This window comes from Hippocampus bargibanti, linkage group LG17, assembly GCF_051943395.1.
Source record: "Hippocampus bargibanti isolate YZ-2025 linkage group LG17, ASM5194339v1, whole genome shotgun sequence".
Classification (NCBI taxonomy): domain Eukaryota; kingdom Metazoa; phylum Chordata; class Actinopteri; order Syngnathiformes; family Syngnathidae; genus Hippocampus; species Hippocampus bargibanti.
In genome coordinates, this window is record NC_142750.1 from 16,668,419 (window position 1) to 16,689,786 (window position 21,368).

The following is a 21,368-nucleotide window of genomic DNA, read 5'->3' on the forward strand; positions in this document are numbered from 1 at the left end:
CAACTGTGCATGTGTTTGAGGTGTCACTTGAAGTTAAAAATATGGTCCTTGATCACTTTTCTGCTTGAATTTGCTTCCCTGCAGAAAAAGCTCATCTTCTTGGCTTTTTGGAAAAAATGGAGCAATTGGCTAAAAACCGCCTGATTTTAACAGCCGATATCTCCAGAACCAAATCAACTAGAAAGGAGACAGGAGAATGGATGACAGCGGCTATCCACGCTGTTATCCAAGCGGTGAATCGTTAGCTCGTCATTCCCCTCTGGCTGGTGTGCTACGGCTACAAGCTAACAGCAGCAGGATGCTTTCCCGATCGGTTTGCTCCACTTACAGTGAGACCTCAACTTACGAACACCTTATATTACGAACTATTCATCTTACGAACGTCAAATTTATGAAAATTAAACCTTATAATAAGCACTATACTATATTTTCATGTTACAAATCCACCACGGAACACCAAAGCACACGACCTTCGGATCTGGCGGAGTGATATTCGGCGGAAGCACACGACCGAACAGCACTCCAGACGGCACTACTTTCCACACTCTCTCTCTCTGAATTCACACGTCCATACACGCCTCCGATGAGCTTTTTGCAGATAATTTTACTATTATGGGACCGGAAAATAAACACCACAGGCTCGTGTTCAGCCTCAGTTCAAATGCGGTGCCTTACTATGAATAAATTGAAGAAAGTACCAGCCGCACACGATTACTCTGCTCTGTTTATTTGTCATCCAAGACTTGGGGTGCGTTCAGGTTCGAGATTAGCGCACGACTTCTTATAACTCTAGGCTGTTTGGAAAGCTCTGTCTAACTGAATGAGCAGGAACCAACACTTGCCAACGTTTCTGTGTTGCTACACTTGAATGCACCCCTGTCAAGATGCGATAGAAGTGATTGTGATTGGCTAAAGGGTAAAGTCATGTGTCATGGTAAGCCAATCAGAGCTAGTGTTTTCACACGCACCGGAACAGTGTGTCAATAGTCATGCTAAATTGTCACGTGCGAGTTGACAGCTGGGCGGGGCCGCCGCTCACGACACTTCAATTTCATTTAATTTCAACGAGTCACTGTCAGCTCATCAGTGACACGATTACACATTGCACATTTATTATACATAGGATAAGATAGGTTGTGTGTAGTTTTAAGGCTTATTTAGTCGAAAAGTATATTTTATGGAAACCCAGGAACGGATTATTCCCATTTTAATGGTTTCCTATGTGATTTTTTTTTTTAGATAGACACTTTTCGCCTTACACACTCTGTCTGGGAACCAATTAAGTTCGTAAATTGAGGTCTCACTGTATATACATTGTAACACAGGGCTGGGCAAATGACAGGCCGTGGGCCACATGTAGCCCGTTTGCCTTTTTCATTTGGCCCGCCAAAGATTGGCACAAAATTGCTCAAATCATATATCGTAATTGTAACTAATACCAACAAGCGTCGAGGGTAGGTAGAGAAAAGGAGTCAAAACATATCAGGAGAGCACTCACTAACTGTGGGTACCCTCACGGTCATTTAACAAATGTCAGAAAGAAAGAATAGGGAATGAAACCAAAAATTCTGAAGATACAAAAAGGAGAGGAATAGCAGTACCTTACATTGCAGGAGTTTCTGAAAAACGACAGAGTCCTTTGGCAACACAAAATTCCTACTTACTTCAAGCCGATAAACACTTTAAGGCAAAAATTAGTGCATCCAAAAGATAGGCTGCCAAATGAAAAACAAATTAATGTAGTTTATTCAATACATTGTAAGAATGAAAATTGTAAAGAGCAGTACATTGGGGAAACTAAACAAATTCTCAAAAAGACTATCAACATCACAGGGATAATACTAGTGGTCCTCAATCGGCAGTACATATCCACCTAAAAGCTAGCAACCACTCATTTGACGACAATGAGGTTAAAATCTTAGCGAAATAAGTAATTGCTCCAGAATCAAAACAATGGCTTCAGAGAGTTTAGATTCGGAGAATATGCTTTCTTGTTACTCATACAGTTATGAATATGATTCAAATAGTTCTGAAGAGGAAAGCATAAATATTTGCAATAAATTAAAGAAGTTCTTCAGTATCAATTCGAGCCGTCTGCAAGCAATGAAACCAGTGGAGATCTGGACTCCGTTGTAGCAGCCCATAAATTGCACAAGATGGCGCACAAGCGGCGTTTCGTCCAGTATATGGAGCCGCTTATAAGAGCCGTAAATCCGTGGTAGAAGAGGGGTGGGTTTTACGCACACACAAGAGACAGTGGCACGATTTCAGCAGCACACGAACATCAGAGATGTTGAGAGGAGAGAGAGCTCGACAGCGCTACAGAGTAACAAATGACACGGTGGGAAGTGGATGTTTGTACGATCGGTTTGCTCCACTAATATGGCGATTGCTCTCTTTCACCAGGTGAGCTGACAGTTAGCATGCAGTGTGACTAAATGAGTAAACATGAATCACATGCTATATTCACCAACCATATTGATAATGTATTTTAGAAGAATGAAATGTCAAGCACGCTGGAGATATGTTTACTGTATGGTACATACTCGGGCACTACGACGAACTGATGCAGAGGAACCCGGATGCGGGGTGGATGCTGGGTGAGGGCTCACAGCGCCATGGCGGTATTAGCGGCGGAAAGAAGTACTATGCGGAAATAACACTACCATTATTTATTATTATTATATACACATTTTTTTGTAAACTGCTTCGATACATTTTCCTTGTATTCCCTTATTTTTTTTCTATAGAAAAACAACAATAAATAAATGGCCACCTTTTTTCAAGTATTTGCTGCATTATTGTATTTTCTTGAATTCTTCCAAAACAAAATCCTCTTTTGAAAATTTCAGGTGCATCGTTTTGATAACCATTATAGTTAAAAATAGCCAATTGATCGCGAAGTTATCCAGAATTGTCCAAATTCTAAGAAAGTCGACCTTAGTTACGGTCATGAAATTAAATTCGGGTCACTCATTTACATTTGCTCATTTCTTTCCTCAGAATACTTCATGTTGACCATGAAAACGTTTGACTGTAAGGGTGAATCTACCTGCTAAAGGATACTCTGGATTGAAATAGAATCATCTATTTTTTTTCAGTCAGGAACCATTTGAGCCCTTCCTAATGTGTTTAATATCAAATGATACTGCACACCAATGTGACTTGATGAGCTAATCAGAATGAAGTATGCTGAAAAACCTGATAGTTTATGTTGGTGCGCAAAAATTGTAGCTAAACATCAAGCAGCTTTTGAAAGAAGTTAGTGCAATATAACTTACCGGACTGCTCCGAGTCCTGGCCAGCTAAGCTCTTCTACGTATATGAGGTATGGTGAGCGTTGGTGAGTCTCCTCTTTGAAATCCTGTCTGAGGGACATTGTGGAGGTCATCAAAGGAACAAGCTCCAACAACCTCTTAACCACATTGTGAACATCCTCAGGTTGAGTTCCTAAATCTGTTCAAGAACAAGAATCGAATAATTGGCACATTAAGTTGATTTGTGTAAATATAAAATGAACACTTGAATGAGGAGTATGTGGAATTGTGTTACCAGCAGCTGTCAGGAGGGGGCTAAACCGAACACAGGCACCTTCATCTTCAAGCTCCACAACAGTCATCCCACTAGCAGGAACCATATGGGCAAGCTGCTTGCCAAGCTAGAATTTTAACAATATATAGAAAACAACCTCATTAACTCAATGTGAGTGACAAGCCAACAAAAGAAGTTTGTCGTTTTTGAGTTTGATAGCAATAATCACTTATAATGGAAGCATAAGCATGTAGCAAAGTGCTACAAAAAAACAATTCCAACTACATTCGACCTTTGCTATTTAGATTTAAATACATCTGTGTTTTTCGTAGGCCACGTCATTTGAAAAAGTTATTAAATGAAAATTATTTATAATTACAATGTAATTTCTAACAAAAACTTATTATTTTTCCTATGTATTTAATAAGTAATTGAATTATGTTTTTATTTGTTTACCACAATGTCCAAACTTCATAGGAATTGGGTTTCTAGAATGCACAACTTTATAGAAATAAAGTGCTGTTTATTGATACATGTCTTTCTTGATCCTTGAAACAGATGGGTAACACGTTGCCACATAAATGACGGTCAATTATTTGTAAAAACACGATTATAGCATTCATAATTTGGGATGACTTCTTATTTCAGCAATAAGGCGTTTGCCTTCATCAGTAACCAAGAAATAGTGCTTAACTTCAATTGGCAGTGACCCCTGTATTATGCTCTTATTCAATAATGAAAACATATGACAATAAGACACAGCAAATCACATACCCATCTATTGATTGCATTGAGTACCTCCTTCTCCCCAGCACAGTAAGCATCCACCGAACCACTGCTGGATGCTAACAAATAGGACAGAGGGATTTCAATTTGGTTAACACAGTACTGTATACACATCCCTCAAAAAGAATGAGAAGTGGCAAGTTTTGCTGTATTTTTGGATTTTTTTTAATTAACATTTGACAAAAGAGTTTTTGTAGGTTTTTGCATGTAGATTTCATATCTAGAAAGGTTGTATTGTTTATAACATCCAAATTCTTTGCAAAAAAAATGCCAATCCCACCCTCTCGAGTCGTGTTTTGCAAACCGGAAAATATTGTCAGTATAGTTTCATACATTATGTACAATTTGACAATAAAGCTGACTGACTTTGTTATGCCTGTGTAGTCGATCGCCAGCAAGTGTAATCATGTAGTACTCTTCAATACCGAAAGGGAGCAGCATTTTCCCCGGGGCCTCCGTGAGTTTTCACCAGGTACTGTACACCGGTTTCCTCCCACATTCCAAATACATGCATGGCAGGCGTATTGAACACTCTAAACTGTCCCTTGCTGTGGGTGTGAGTGTCAGCGCAGATGGCCACAAGTGGCTGGCAACCGATTCAGCGAGTCCCCCACTGCCTGGAGACAGCTGGGATAAACTGCAGCACCCCATGCAAAACTTGAGGATAAAGAGGTTCAGAAAATAGATATATGGATGGATGGATTATAGGTGTTTTTCTTTTTCACTTGCACATAAGAACTCTGGCCTCAGCAGGCAGCCAAATGTGCTTCTCTCAAATTGAGCACCATCACCCGCTAAAAAAGCATATTGCCAATAGCAACCTCCGCATATATATTGACACAGTAATTTAGTGCCTTGATGATGAAGCGGTCAAGAATTGACGTAATTTAAAAGACCATTGATCACTTCAGCTTTGCTAGATAATTTGCATATTGTCTCACAGTTGTCACTGAGAGGTACCACCACGTGACAGTTCACTTACATTATGGAATGACCTTCTACTATACTTATTTGTCATGTCCTTGTTTATAATGATTCTAGTGCAGCGTGTTCTACCAGACACAAATTCCTTATGTGTTCTTCATACTTGGCCAATAACGATGATTTTGATTCTCCTTTTCCTTTCGGCTTTTCCCTCAAGGGGTCGCCACAGCGAATCAGTGTTCTCGATCTAACCCTGTTTTGTGCATCCTCTTCTCTTACACCAGTAACCTTCATGTCCTCTTTCACGTTCCCGAGCGTTCCCTAGCATAGCTCTCTGAGCTCCTCAGGTCTGCAAGCCAGACACTATTATAGCCATTTTCCACCACACCTTTGTTAGTTAGGACAACCGAACCCATTTTTTGGTTTCCTAACTGACATCATAAATACCCAAAACACACAGGCTGATAATTATAGTCAAATGCAAAATACAAATAAAAATGACTTAAAGGGTCCTAAAACTGCTACAAAATGCATTCTGAAATGGTGAGATTCAGAAAGTCCTGCTCCCTTGTTTGTGACTTCACGCCAGGATACTCCTCCACAAAATGCCTTGCTCCAGAATCGATGAAAAGGTTTCTTCAGCCGTCATCTGTACTTCTTTGAAGGTGTTGGACGTTTCGCTTCTTATCCAAGAAACTTTGTCATCAAATTAAAGTCTTACTGGTAGTTTAGGCCCTATATAAATCCCTACTGTCCAGACATGGCGGACTCTGCTATGATAGGTCCCTGCTCTCAGATTGGGGGGAGCAGAGGACTACTCCATGCAGCTCCACTGATTGTTCCTATTGTTCTGACTAACGACTGGCCTGATTGCCCCACTCCCACCGGTATCACCTCATCAGTATTACTAATCCTATTTTGCCTAAGCAGGCTGTTGTACGAATGATCCAAATTGAACCTCCCCACCATATCCGTTTAATGAAGGATTTAGCTGTTTTATGAAAATTGCTTCTTTCACTCCCCTTTCAAGCCATTTATGTTCTTTCGCTAAGATTTTAACCTCATTGTCGTCAAATGAGTGGTTGCCAGCTTTTAGGTGCACATGTACTGCCGATTGAGGCCCAGTAGTATTATCCCTGCAATGTTGATAATCTTTTTTTGATAATTTGTTTAGTCTCCCCAATGTATTGCGCTTTATAATTTTCATTCTTACAATGTATTGAATAAACTACATTTTGTTTTTCATTTGGCAGCCTATCTTTTGGATGCACTAATTTTTGCCTTAAAGTGTTTATCAGTTTGAAATAAGTACAAATTTTGTGTTGATAAAGGACTCTGTAGTTTTTCAGAAACTCCTGCAATGGAAGGTACTGCTACTCCTCGCCTTTTTGTATCTTCAGAATTTTGCTTTCATTCCCTATTCTTTCTTTCTGACATTTCTTAAATGACCACTGAAGGTACCCACAGTTAGTGAGTGCTCTCCTGATATGTTTTGACTCCTTTTCTCTACCTTCGACGCTTGTTGGTATTAGTTTAGCCCTATGCTGGAGGGTTCTGCTAACTCCTAGTTTGTGTTGTAATGGGTGGTTAGATTCGAAAAGTAAGTATCGGTCAGTGTGCGTAGCCTTCCTAAAGACTTCTGTTTTTAGCCCTCTGTCCTCTTTTATAATTATTTTACAATCCAAAAGGCTAGTTGGTTCTCTTTAATGTCCTCATGAGTAAATTAAATGTTGATGTGTACAGAGTTGAGGCGATCTGTGAAGGATTGAATTTCTTGTTTTTTAATTATGACAAAAGTATCGTCCACATATCTAAACCAGTGTCTACGTTTTGTCCCCGGGAAGCATGTGAGGGCCTGTTTCTCCATCTCTTCCATGTACAGACTAGCCACTATGGGTGAAACTGGTGAGCCCATAGGACAACCATGAATTTGTTTGTAAAATTTCTCCCTAAATTGAAAATGCGTAGTATTAAGGCAGATTTCCAATAATCGGCAGATGTGGTCCGGTTTAATTTTGGTTCTTTCATGCAGAGAAACGTCCGCCAGCAGTCTCGTCCTCACCACTGAGACTGCTGCTGGGGTTGGGACAGATGTGAAGAGAGAAGTCACATCGTAAGATGCCAATGTTTCCGCAGGTTCCAATATGAGGTCTTTGATCCTCTCTACAAACTCTGTGGTGTTCTCCACGTGATATTCTGTGTTACCAACCAACGGAGCTAAGATAGTTTTTAAATATTTGGCTACATTGTATGTCAAGGAGTCAATGCTACAAACAATGGGTTTGAGGGGGAACCCTTCTTTATGTATTTTTGGCAGGCCATAGATACATGGTGTGGCCTCTGCCGGGTATAATCTAAAATACATCTGTTTGTCTATATGTTTTCCTTTCTCTAACTTTTGGAGACAGTATATCATTTCTTTCTTGTATCTACTGGAAGGGTCCCTTTTTAGTTGCTCATAAGTGTAAGCATCACTCTTCTTCTTTTCCTTTCGGCTTTTCCTCTCAGGGGTCGCCACAGCGAATCAATGTCCTCCATCTATCCCGGTTTTGTGCATCCTCTTCTCTCACACCAGCTACCTTCATGTCCTCTTTGACCACATCCATGAACCTCCTCTTCGGCCTTCCTCTCGGTCTCCTGCCTGGCAGTTCAAGACTCAGCATCCTTCTCCCGATGTAGTCACTCTCTCTCCTCTGGACATGTCCAAACCATCTCAGTCAGGCCTCTCTGACTTTCTCTCCAAAGCCTCTAATATGAGTTGTCCCTCTAATGTACTCATTCCTGATCCCATCCAACCTGTAAGCATCACTGATTAACCTATTTATTTTGTCTTCATAATCCGATGTGTTGAGAAGCATTGTACACCTACCCTTGTCTGCTGGCAAAATAGTAATATTTTTATCTTTTTGTAGCGTAGTTAACACCTTTCTCTCTTCTAATGTTATGTTGGAGGGAGGTGGTTTGGCACTTCTAAGAAGGGCTGATATTTTAATGCATAGATCATCTGCCTCTGCATACGAAAGTTTGTTATTTTTAATAGCCGATTCAGTGGCTGTGATGTAGTCTATTGTAGGTATTGTTTTAGGAGTTACTGAGAAATTTAAACCTTTGGTTAGTACCTCCTTTTCTGTCTCAGAGATCTCTGTCTGACAAATGTGTGATCCAATTCTCTCTTGAAATCTGCTCATACCTAATTGTTCCCGTGTTTACAAGTAGCTGTGATTGATGAAAAGGTTTCTTCAGCCGTCATCTGTACTTTTTTGAAGGTGTCGGACGTTTCGCTTCTTATCCAAGAAACCTCGTCAGCAAAATAAAGTCTTACTGGTAGTTTAGGGCCTATATATATATATATATATATATATATATATATATATATATATATATATATATATATATATATATATATATATATCCCTACAGTCCAGGCATGGCGGTGCCGGACTCTGCTATGAGTCCGGCACTGCCACTGCAGCTGCTCCACTGATAGTTCCTGTCGTTCTGACTAACGACTGGCCTGATTGCCCCATTTCGCCCGGTATCACCTCATCAGTATTACTAATCCTATGTTGCCTAAGCAGGATATTGTATGAACGATCCAAATTGAACCTCACCCCACCAAACCGGATGAATGAAGGATTTAGTTGTTTTATGAAAATCACTTCTTTTACTCCCCTTTCAAAAGAAGCGATTTTCATGAAACAACAAAATCCTTCATTAAACCGGTTTGGTAGGGTGAGGTTCAATTTGAGCACAGGCTCAGAGGGGATTTAGCCTTTTCCGTTGCTGTTCCTTCTCTTTGGAAGGGCTTCCAGCTGAACTTGGGGCAAGCCCTCTCGCTGCACATCTTTAAAACTCATCTTAAAAGTAAATTTCGTTCATGGACCTTTGGCTTGATTTTTAGTTTTACTGTTTTTGTGCTTTTTATTGTCTTCATTGTGGATTTGTTTTATTTTTTGTAGCTTGTATGAATGATTTTATGCCATGCTTTGCAGTAGTTATTCCAAAGTACTCTTTCAATACACTTGAGTTGTGTTAGCATTCACTTTCATGCGCAGTGTGACCTACAATTCAGTAGGAAAAAAATCAGGTTGTTTGATATGATTGGGTTGGTGCAATCTTGTTTTGATGGGAGAGGAACTGTGTTACTTATGTTCACTCTATTCGGTATTTTGTTTTGGTCGTTCTCTTTGTCCTGGTTCCAGGACAATGAGAATGACCAAAGACTGGATGTGATGGAAACACGGTTTTGAAGATCACCAATTCAGGGTGTCCTACTCCCTGAAGACGGCTGGGATAGGGTCCGTGCCCCTTGTGAGGACAAAGCAGTCAGAAAGATGAATAAATGAATGTATTAGACAGACTATGACGCCGCTTTTACCTGCAGTAATTTCCTGAGAATACTTGAGCAGCACCACGGGAGAGTGGAGTCCATCCTCCACCTATTAAGGGACAAAGAGACAGAGATTTGACTGGGTACAAATAATTAGTGTCAAGTGTGTAGTTAAGTATTTCATGTGGATTTAAAAAAAAAAAATCGGCATCATAACTACCATCGGTAAGAATGCTTTAATAGTTCCTCACATGGTATCATTATCATGCGAGGGCTAATCCTTCCGTTTCAAGTCATGAACAGTTCAAATTCTCCTTTTTGCAGATACATCAATGAGAGTTGGGAAAAATATGTCATTCTACAGAACAAACATGAACAACAGTGAGTGTACTATGGACTACTGCAAATCTCTCCCATCAACCCTACCAACTTATTCTCCATTATTCTAAATTTGATTGTCATAAAAATCAGTGTATTACCTACCAAAGTTTTGATGGAGCTCACAGATTTGAGGTTCTGTAGCAATTGTTGACTCTGTCAATGACATAAAATGATAAGACTGCTTAACAAAGTACCAGGAAACAGAAAACAGGAGCGCTGTATCGGCAGCATATTGTTAATACAACATTGCTCTATATTAGTCTTGAAATGAGTGGTGCTCCAATTGGTCGACCAACCATTATGATCAGCCGACTTCCATTATGAGCACATGTTGGTGAAAGACTTTCATTTCCAATCGACTAAAAACAAATCTTGCTTTGTCGCGTGCTACCACTAAGAGACCAGCCTGTGTACAGCATTGCACAGGTGGGGGGGAACCTAAACAAACAATAACCTTTCCTCCTATTATCTGGCATGTGACAGATGAAACCAGTAACTGAATCGTAATACATACTCGTGCATTATTGTCTGCACTTCTTCTTTTAATTCCGGCTTTTCCGCTCAGGGGTTGCCATAGCGAATCAATGTCCTCCATCTAACCCGATTTTGTGCATCCTCTTCTCTCACACAAGCTACCTTCATGTCCTCTTTGACCACATCTATAAACCTCCTCTTCGGTCTTCCTCTTGGTCTCCTGCCTGGCAATTCAAGGCTCAACATCCTTCTCCCGATATAGTCACGCTCTCTCCTCTGGACATGTCCAACCCATCTCAGTCTGGCCTCTCTGACTTTCTCTCCAAAGCCTCTAATATGAGTTGTCCCTCTAATGTACTCATTCCCGATCCTATCCAACCTGGCCAGTCCCAAAGAAAACCTCAAGATCTTCAGCTCTGCTACCTCTCCAGCTCTGCTTCCTGTCTTTTCTTCAGTGGCACTGTCTCCAGTCCAAACATCATGGCTGGTCTCACCACTGTTTTATACACTTTTCCTTTCATCTGAGCTGAAACCCTTCTATCACACATCACACCTAACATCTCCAGCCGCTCCAGCCTGCCTGGACACGCTTCTTCACCTCTTTTCCACACTCTCCATTGCTCTGGACAGTTGACCCCAAGTACTAAGAATCCTCCACCTTCTTTATCTCTTTTACTTGTAGCATGACTCTTGCACTTGGATCCCTCTCATTCACACACATATATTCCGTCTTGCTGCGACTGATCTTCATTCCTCTCCTTTCCAGGGCATATCTCCGCCACCTGTTCCCTGTTCTCGCTACAGATCACAATGTCATCTGCAAACATCATGGTCCAAGGAGATCCTTGTCTAACATCGTCTGTCAACCTGTCCATCACCTTAGCAAACAAGAAGGGGCTCAGAGCTGACCCCTGGTGGAGTCCCACCTCCACCTTGAATTCCTCAGTCTGCTGCTCACAAATGTTCACTTCTGCTCTTAGTCTAGCTTCAACTACTCTTTCCCAGAGTTTCATTGTATGGCTCATCAATTTTATTCCTGTTCACCATATGTTCACCATCTAAGATCTTGTTGAATAACCCAGTCAGGAACACCACCGCCACCTCTCCAAGACACTTCCATACCTCGATTGGTAAATCATCAGGCCCGAGTGCCTTTCCCCCCTTCATCCTCTTCAGCGCCCTCCTCACTTCATCCTTGCTCATGCTTGCTACGTCTTCGACTCTTTGTTCCTTCTCATTTTGTTCCTTCTCATTTTCCTCATTCATCATTCTTCAAAATACTCTTTCCATCTTGCCAGCACACTACTGGCACCTGTTAATACATTGCCATCTCTATCCTTAATCGCCCGAACCACCTGCAGGTCCTTACCATCTTTGTCTCTCTGTCTCGCCAGCCTGTAAAGATCAGTCTCACCTTCCTTGCTGTCCAGCCGAGCATACAAGTCATCATAGGCCTTTTGTTTGGCCTTTGCCACCTTTACTTTAACCGTGCGCTGCATCTCCTTGTACTGCTGTCTACTCTCGTACGTCCTCTCAGTGTCCCACTTCTTCTTTGCTAACCACTTTCTCTGTATACAATCCTGGACCTCCCCATTCCACCAAGTCTCTTTATCTAAATTTCTTCCACTCGATACACCAAGTACTTTCCGACCTGTGTCTCTGATTATGTTCGCTGTAGTTCGCCAGTCATCTGGAAGGACCTCTTGCCCACCCAGTGCTTGTCTTACCTCCTTCCTAAATGTAATGCAACACTCTTCCTTTTTCAACCAACACCATTTTGTCCTCACTTCGGCCTTTGGTTTCTTCAACTTCCTCACTGCCAGCGTCATCCTACACAACACCAACCTATGCAAAATTTTTCCTTCTCCGCCAGCTCACATCCTACTTGTGGGGCATACCCACAAACAACATTGAACATCACACCTTCAATTTCTAGCTTCAGACTCATCATTCTATCTGATGATTTTACTTCTAAGACATTCCGAACAAACTACTCCTTTTGAGATAGCCCCAACTCCATTTCTCTTTGTCTTCACCATGATAGAACAACTTAAACCCTGACCCTAAGCTTCTAGCCTTGCTCCCTTTCCACCTGGTCTCCTGGACACACAGTATGTCTACCTTCCTTCTCTGCATCATGTCAACCAGCTCTCGACCTTTACCTGTCATTGTTCCTACATTCAAAGTTCCTACTCTTAGTTCTATACACACACCTCCCTCCTCTCCTTCTTCGACCAACAGTAGTCAATTATCCACTGGCACCCTGAAAGTCAACAGTACCAACGGGGGCCGTTGTTAACCCGGGCCTCGACCGATCCGGTATGGGATTCAGAGGTTTAATTCGCATATTTGTCTTGGCAAAAATTTTTACGTCGGATGCCCTTCCTGACACAACCCTCTGTATTTATCCGGGCTTGGGACCGGCACAATAAGCCACTGGCTTGTGCCGCCTTGTGGCTACATTTGTGCATTGTCTGCACTGTCAATTTATAATAATGTATTGTTTTTTTTTTAATAAATGTGCTAAATTTATTGATCGAATCAATTATTACAAATGCCGGTACAGTTATACCTTGTCTTACGAACTTAATTAGTTCCCAGAGAGGCTTAAATTGTGTATCCCAAAAATTAATTTGCCATAGGAAACTATTAAAATGTGAATAATCCGTTCCCAGGTCCCCATAAAACACAATTTTCTACTTTCTAATTTTCTAAGTGTTAAAACTACACAAAATATACCTTATTTTATGTATCAGCGATAATTTTACCAAGTTCCTCATCAATTGTATTCTGTTTAGCTGCGTTGATAGCTTTTTGCATCAAGTGTACGGATGGCTTGTTCGGGTAATTTGTGGAGCCTGATTGATGGGATATTTTAACCTTGCAGTCTACACTCTGCTTTGGAACTATCAAAGTTGAAACAAGTCCAAATTTCACTGTTTACTATCCATTTTATCACTCTCTGTCGTCTGCCTGTCTCTTTAATATTTAACCCCCCCTCACTGCTGCGTTCTTGACTAATCACGTGGCTTTAACCGAAGACTGGGGGCGGGGAAAAGAGGACAAAAAAGTGGGCTGCCATTTTGTTTTTTGGACAACTGCCTCACTCTCTCACTGTCTGTAACCCCCCCACCCCTTATTGCTGCGTCCTTGACCAATCACGTGGCTTTAACCGAAGACTGGGGGAGGGGAATAGAGGACAAAAACAGTCGGCTGCCATTTTCTTGTTAGAACGGGCTTAAAATAGTTCGTATATTTTCATAATTTAACGTTCGTAAATCGGAAAGTTCGAAAGCCAAGGGGTTCGTAAACCGAGGTATCACTGTAATTGTTAGTCGACTTGTGGTCAATATTGGCCAATCTCATTCATGATGAAACCCGATCGGAACACTCTTACTTTAAAGAACAACTGACACCACTTTTTTGTTTCCTAACTGAAATCAAAGACATTTTATAGCATCTAAAATACCCAAAACACGTAGGATGATATTTTAGTCAAATGCAAAACACCAATAAAAATGACTTAAAGTGTCCAAAACTACTTCAAATTGAACCCGGAAGTGGGCAGTTTCAGAAGGTCCCGTCCCCTTGTTCGTGATGTCAGATTCGGAGAAGATGCTTTCTTGTTACTCATCTAGTTATGAATATGATTAAAATAGTTCTGAAGTGGAAAGCATAAAAATTTGCAATCGATTAAAGAAGTTATTCCGTGTCCTTTTGAGGCATCTGGACAGAAATGTAGCACCCAGAAAATGCAGAAGATGGTGCCAAAATTCCGTTGGAAATGGGCTGATTTGTCTGCTGGGAATTTGTGTCCCTTCTAATTTCACCAACAACACGGATCAATACGAAGTTTTCAGACCAAAAAAAGTACCGCAAAATGCATTGTGTGCCGCTTTCTCGGTCAGGGGCGTTCCCTCCGTGACGTGATGTCAGGAATCGTCACCAACTCAAAAACAAGACTTCCTGAATATTCAGCGCGAGTCTTAAAACGTAAAATATAGCTATATGTGGTAGAATCTTTGTAAAATACGATCAGTAGAAGTCATTTGAAGCGATTTTACAAATTATGGACACAACTTGTCCGGAGGCGGTTGCAGAATAAAACATGAACTCCCTCTAATAGCTTGCTTGAATTTATATGCTAGACTCGGAAGGTCTAATTTCAGAAAAATCAAGTGCTGCAAAGGCCACTTTGTCACCTTGAATTTTAATAACATGCTCTATTTAATCCATCGGTGTAGGTCAAAATATGTAAAAAATATATATTTTTTAATTCAGGATATTGTTTGGGGAAGAGGGGGGCGGGCTACTACCAGCCCTATAATATCCCGACCAACAACCCAACATCCTATTTTAATCGAATTGCCCCTGTAATGAACAGCAGCATAATCTGCAAAATCTCCACATTCAGGATCACAACAAGGTCGATTTCTTCTGCTTTCTTTTCTATTTGTCCTCCTACGGTTCTCTGCATTTGCTATATGGGTGACCTTGACATAGACAAAAATATTTTCTTTTTTCCATGGGAGGACTGTAAATAGGAATATTGTTCTTAATGTAGTCATTTGTGAGTGATGCAAAACGAGCAAATGCCATGGGCTACGTAAGGGAAAATATAAAAAAATAAAAACCTGGGGGCAGTTGGCCCCCCAGGCCATAGTTTGGACACCGCAGTGCTTGCTCCACAGTAATATTTTTTTTTCTTCTCACCAGCATGGTAGCGTGTCTTATTTTGTGAATGACCCCACTGTGACCGAGGTACTGCAGAGACAACCAAAGAGGCAATGCTCGCAGCTTCTCTACACGCTGACTTGATGTCAAACCTGCAGCAAGAGACTTAAGACAAAACAGAGATTCAGAAGTGAGTAATTTACAAATAGACCAGGCCTAAGGATTTCACTCTAACAATTGTTTCCGGTGGTGGCACACAGAACAGATTATGACTGCAAGTGGGTTGCTCTTTTAGTTTTCATGCTGAGAAAGCACATGGATGACAGAATGAAATGGAAGCAGATAAAAAAAACACAGAAGGTGTATTACTTACGACATTTAAGAAATGGGAATGCCAGTCAGATTTTTCATTCGAATCATGCGAATACATTGATAGAGGTCATGTGTGATGTATGTACAAAACATGAGAGATTTGACCGGTGGTACCATTCCAAGGCAAGCATTGGAGTTGGTCATATAAAGGCAAATTGCGATGAAATATGAAACAATCTTGGTTGTTCTATAATTAACTACTTTTGTAGTAATTTATATTAACTTTATGAATACATTTTATTCGTCACATGGTGTAGCAACTAATGTTAACTGTCGGTAGAACTAACAATGACATATGAAGATTCTTTATACAGTAGTAGATTACACAGTGCATCCTCTTGGGGTTGCAAAGAGGATGTCAAGTCATCAAAATTATGTCTTTGTAATGATCTACATGAGTATTTTTTTAAAGATTCATCACGATTTTAATTATTAATTAATTTTCCATACGGCTTTATCTTCACTCGGGTCGCAGAGGGGTGCTGGAGCCTATCTCAGAAGTCTTTGGAGTAGGCCGGGGACACCTTAAAATGGTTGAGAGCCAATCACAGGGCACACAGAAACGAACATCCATTTGCGCTCACACTCACACCTAAGGATAATTTGGAGTGTTGAATCAGCCTGCCATTCATGTTTTTGGAAGGTATGTTTGAAAAGGGGGCCAAATTTAAAAATTGATGGGGAAGATTTAACTAGATTGCTGAAGTATACAAAACTGTTTGAAATAAACCACTACATTCATTGTAGCATGATATGTCTAAATTGCAAATGAAAAACCATTATTTCAGTAAAATCTATTTTTTCATAATATATCACCAACAATTTTAAATCAGGTCAAATAATTTATTCATACATAAAATAAACATTTCCAATTTTATTTAGTTACAACACAATCAATCCTGTGCTATTTTGATATTGTACGGCATTACAGAAAAGACAAATAGAACAGACTCAGCACAATATTTCTTACTAGTGTCTACTTAAATTTCTTTGCTTTGAAGATTTCCAATGTGCTGCAACAGCTCTGAAATAATTCCCATTACCCACTAAATTCGACTCATGAACAGCAGTCTGCTGAAACGAATTGTCACTCTCCTCCACAGACTTATTCGATTGTTTTTTTTAAGAATGTTTGTTTGCAGCCTGTTTTTAATGTCTTATTGAGTTTTACTCATGTTCTAACACTTCAGACTGCAACCATCCGCCATGTTCAATGTAAATAATGCAATGCACCATGGGTAAATGAATATCGTATTAGCCTTTCGGCAGTTTCGGGCGGATCACGGAAAAGCCTGAGATATCCACTACCATGACTTTGGAACGCACAGAAACAAATGCAAGTGAGATGGCCGACGACGAAAGTTAAAACCTCTGAAGGAAAAGAAATACTTTTCATTGCAGTTTAACAAAATGTATTTCTTTAGCTATTGGAGCACCTTGTCAAGAGGGCAAGTTCTGTCCTGGGCTGCTCGCTGGACTCTCTGGAGGAGGTGGGCAACAGACGGATGCTAGCTAAATTAAAGGCATTGATGGACAGCCCCTCCCACCCCCTCCTGCCCACCCTGACAGCACTGGGTAGCTCCTTCAGCCAGAGACTATTACACCCGCGCTGCAAGAAGGAAAGGTACTGCCGCTCGTTCCTACCGACTGCTGTCAGGCTTTGCAACTCTCAATGATTTGTAAATATGGGTTGATGCAATATATCAAAATGCATTTCTTATTCTTGCACTATGTAGTTTTTTATGGAACAGTTTTGCACATTTACATTTGCACAATATACAGTTGGCATTCTTATTTTGTTATGCTTAGAATATCTTGTTTTCTATCCTTTCACCCCCACCCCAACCCTTTTCAATTGCTGCTGTGGACTGCAAATTTCCCCATTGTGGGACGAATAAAGGTTTTCTGATTCTGATTTCACACAAGTATGTCATAATGTGGCGCAGATCTTTTAGCATTATGCGCTAATCGTAACAGACTTGCACCGATGCTGACGCAATGGAGTTATAAAGTTGCGCCAACGGCTGTCAAAATGCGTAAATTTCACAAGGGTGCGGCCCAGAAGCATCACTGGAGTGTAGGAGGAAACCGGAGGACCCAAAGATAACCCACACAGGCCCAGGTAGAACAAAAAACTCCAAAAAGGGAGGACGGAGCAGGGATTCTGCACTGTGAAGTCTACATTAACCATTCAACTACCAGGCTGCCCTGATTTTAATCATTTAATTCCAATTACATGCTTTGATCCAAGATGGCGCCGCGGATGGCAGCCTCGGTCACACGCTCCCTAGTATTGTTCCTGGTTTTGTCATTTTCATTTGTTTTTTGCGATCCTACGCGACTCAGTTACACGAGGGAAGAGTTACTGAGCATTGGGGAATCCACTCTTGGACTATTTTCACCGACACACCAAAATCGACAAGGTTTTTCGGGGCTGCTCGCGAGCGGCGTAGCAGCTCTGTACGGAGCTTTGAGACGCCGGCGTAGGAGGGGGAAGCGAGCCGGCATGTTCGTCAGGCTACGGCAGCGTGGATTTCGAACGCCGCTCCCATCGATCCACCTCGCTAATCTACGCTCACTACCAAACAAGATGGACGAACTTCTGCTTCTCACAAAGACCAATAAAACGTTTGCCCGCTCTGCTGCGCTGTGCTTCACTGAGACTTGGCTCAGTGACCGCCACCCGGATTCCGCGCTACACCTACCCGGATTCCGTCTCCTTCGGGCCGATCGTGACACGGAGCAATCGGGGAAATCCAAAGGCGGTGGACTATGCTTCTACATCAACGAAGAATGGTGCACCGATGTCACGATGCTCGACGCAAACTGCAGCCCTGGTTTGGAATCGCTGTCTCTCAACTGCAAGCCATTCTACTCGCCACGTGAGTTCGCTTCCTTTAATCTCGTTGCCGTGTACATCGCGCCACAAGCTAATGCTAACGCGTGTATACAAACGCTAGCGGACCATGTAAACCATCTCGAGCTAAAATATCCAGAATCACCCCTGATCATTTTGGCCGATTTTAATCAAACACGCTTAAACCGTGAACTCCCCAAATATAAGCAGCATATTGACTGTTTCACCAGAGGAGAAAACATTCTAGATCATTGTTACACAGCACTCAAAGGCGCATACCGGTCTGTTGCGCATGCAGCATTGGGTCTTTCTGACCACTATTTAATCCACTTAATTCCCACATACAAACAGAAACACAAATGTGTAAAACCGGTAGTCAAGACAGTTAAAACATGGACAGATGAAGCAAAGTTATCGCTACAAGAATGCTTAGACTGCACTGATTGGAGCGTCTTTGAAACTTCAACGGGCACATTGGATGAATACACAGACACTGTAACATCATACATCCGTTTCTGTGAGGACATGTGTGTACCAACAAAGTCCTTCCGCTCATTCAACAACAACAAGCCATGGTTCACTCCCAAACTCAGGCAGCTTAGGAAAGAGAAAGAATCCGCATTTAAAAGCGGCGATCGAGCAGTTTACAAACTAGCCCGAAACAGGCTGACGAAGGAAATTAACATCGCAAAGAAAAGTTATGCGGAGAGGCTTAACAAACAGTTCTCCGCTAACGACTCTGCATCGGTGTGGAATGGCCTGAAAGCAATAACAAATTATTGTTTACCTTCCCCCCAAGCAGTGTACAACAATGGTATGGCTGATGAGTTAAATACATACTTTTGCCGATTTGAAAAGGACACCACCATTTCCCCGGTCTGCCCACCATTGCCAGAAACTACCGTATCTCCGTCGTCTGCCCTACAGATCCACAAACTGGACGTTAGACGGCTCTTCAAGCAGCAGAAGATCAAGAAAGCTGCAGGACCTGACAGAGTGTCCCCTCCTGCCTGAGAGTCTGCGCTGACCAGCTGGCTCCGGTCTTCACACAAATCTTCAACAGATCCCTGGAGCAGTGTGAAGTCCCATCCTGCTTCAAACAGTCTACTATCGTCCCAGTTCCAAAGAATCCAGCACCCTCGGGATTGAACGACTATAGACCTGTCGCTCTGACGTCTGTGGTCATGAAGTCCTTTGAACGCCTCGTGCTGAACCACCTAAAGAACATCACCGGACCTCTGCTAGATCCTCTTCAGTTTGCCTACCGGGCAAACAGGTCTGTGGAGGATGCAGTCAACATCGGACTGCACCACATCCTCGACCACCTTGACAACACAGGAACCTACGCAAGGATCCTGTTTGTGGACTACAGCTCTGCGTTCAATACCATCATCCCAGAACTCCTCATTCCCAAACTTCTCCAGCTTGGTGTGTCCCCCACGATCTGCCAGTGGACCCTCAGCTTCCTGACAGGACGGACACAACAGGTCAGACAAGGAAATATATCATCCACAACATGAACCACGAGCACTGGAGCCCCGCAGGGATGCGTCCTCTCTCCATTGCTCTTCTCTCTCTACACGAACGACTGCACCTCAACGCACCCAGCTGTCAAATTCATAAAGTTCGCAGACGACACCACGGTCATCGGTCTCATCAAAGACGGCGACGAGTCTGCGTACCGACAACAAGTGGAGCAGCTGGAGCTCTGGTGCAGCCGTCACAACCTGGAGCTGAACACGCTCAAGACAGTTGAGATGATCGTGGACTTCAGGAAACATCCATCACCACAGCTACCCCTCACACTCTCCAACTGCCTTGTGTCAACCGTTGACACCAAGTTCCTGGGAATCACAGTCTCCCAGGACATGAAGTGGGAGGTCAACACCAACTCTATTCTGAAAAAGGCCCAACAGAGAATGTACTTCCTGAGGCTGCTAAAGAAGCATGGCCTGCCACAGGAGGTGCTGCAACATTTCTACACGGCTGTCATCGAATCCATCCTGTGTTCTTCCATCACCGTTTGGTTCGGGGCCGCCACAAAAATGGACAATATCCGACTTCAACGGACGCTTAGGACGGCGGAAAAAAATCATTGGCACCGCCCTACCCACTCTCGAGGACTTGCACACTACAAGAATCCGAACAAGGGCGCGGAAAATCCTACTGGACCCTCCGCACCCTGCCCACCACCTTTTCCAGCTACTCCCCTCAGGCAGGCGCTACCGATCCATGCGCACCAAATCCAGCAGACATTTAAACAGCTTCTTCCCCCAAGCCATTAACTCTTTGAACTCTTCCAACAGTAGCCAAAATGGAACTGTATAGTGCCACTTAGCAGTTTTTTTTGACGACGATACTAGTGCAGCGTGTTCTACCGGAAACAAATTCCTTGTGTGTTCTACATACTTGGCAATAAAGATGATTCTGATTCTGATGCTTTGTACTTATATAGCCATTGATATTATGTCTATTCACATAAATACTACACACACAAAATCGTGTTAACAGAGTCATGATTACTTTGGATTGGATTGGATTTGCCTTTATTAGTCTCACAGTGGAGAAATTTACATTTCACAGCAGCAAAGTGATGAAAGGAATGAAAGTAGAAAAACAAAATACATGAGCTGCTGGAAAGGCAGCCACTCTCGCGGCGCCGTCTTGAAGTCAAAAGAACAAAAAAAAAACCCACTAAATAACAAATAATATGACAGCATAGAGACAATATGACAAACAAAGACACAGAGAGACATTCATTCGTCAGGACTTGCTGTACCCTCTTTGTGATGACATGAAGCAGTTCTAGATGAAAGAGAAGAGGATCAAAGCGTCTTTCCACCAGTGGATCAGGGACATCATGGTGGAATGTGCGACTACAAGCTAAATGTTGAAAGCATCCATTGACGAAAAGAGATTGTCTCACATCTCCTGTTCCACATAAATCTGCTTCAATTCCAAGCCGCAACAGTTCCACATATGAATCGGCGCTTTGCGCTGACGCTCCTTTCTTCTTATCGCGGGTTCCTCAAGCCATGC

At 42.1% G+C, this 21,368-nt stretch overlaps 1 protein-coding gene across 1 annotated transcript in view; it reads right to left on the reverse strand.

The window, feature by feature from the left end:
* Nucleotides 1-21,368, reverse strand: part of pdxdc1 (pyridoxal-dependent decarboxylase domain containing 1) — an 80,500-nt gene that overhangs the window by 25,861 nt on the left and 33,271 nt on the right. Inside the window, exons 12-17 of the mRNA XM_089018655.1 lie at nt 15,140-15,265; nt 10,055-10,105; nt 9,620-9,680; nt 4,306-4,376; nt 3,553-3,658; nt 3,282-3,456 (exon numbers count right to left, since the gene is read on the reverse strand). Of these exons, the coding sequence (XP_088874781.1) occupies nt 3,282-3,456; nt 3,553-3,658; nt 4,306-4,376; nt 9,620-9,680; nt 10,055-10,105; nt 15,140-15,265 (590 nt within the window). The remainder of the gene's footprint in view (nt 1-3,281; nt 3,457-3,552; nt 3,659-4,305; nt 4,377-9,619; nt 9,681-10,054; nt 10,106-15,139; nt 15,266-21,368) is intronic.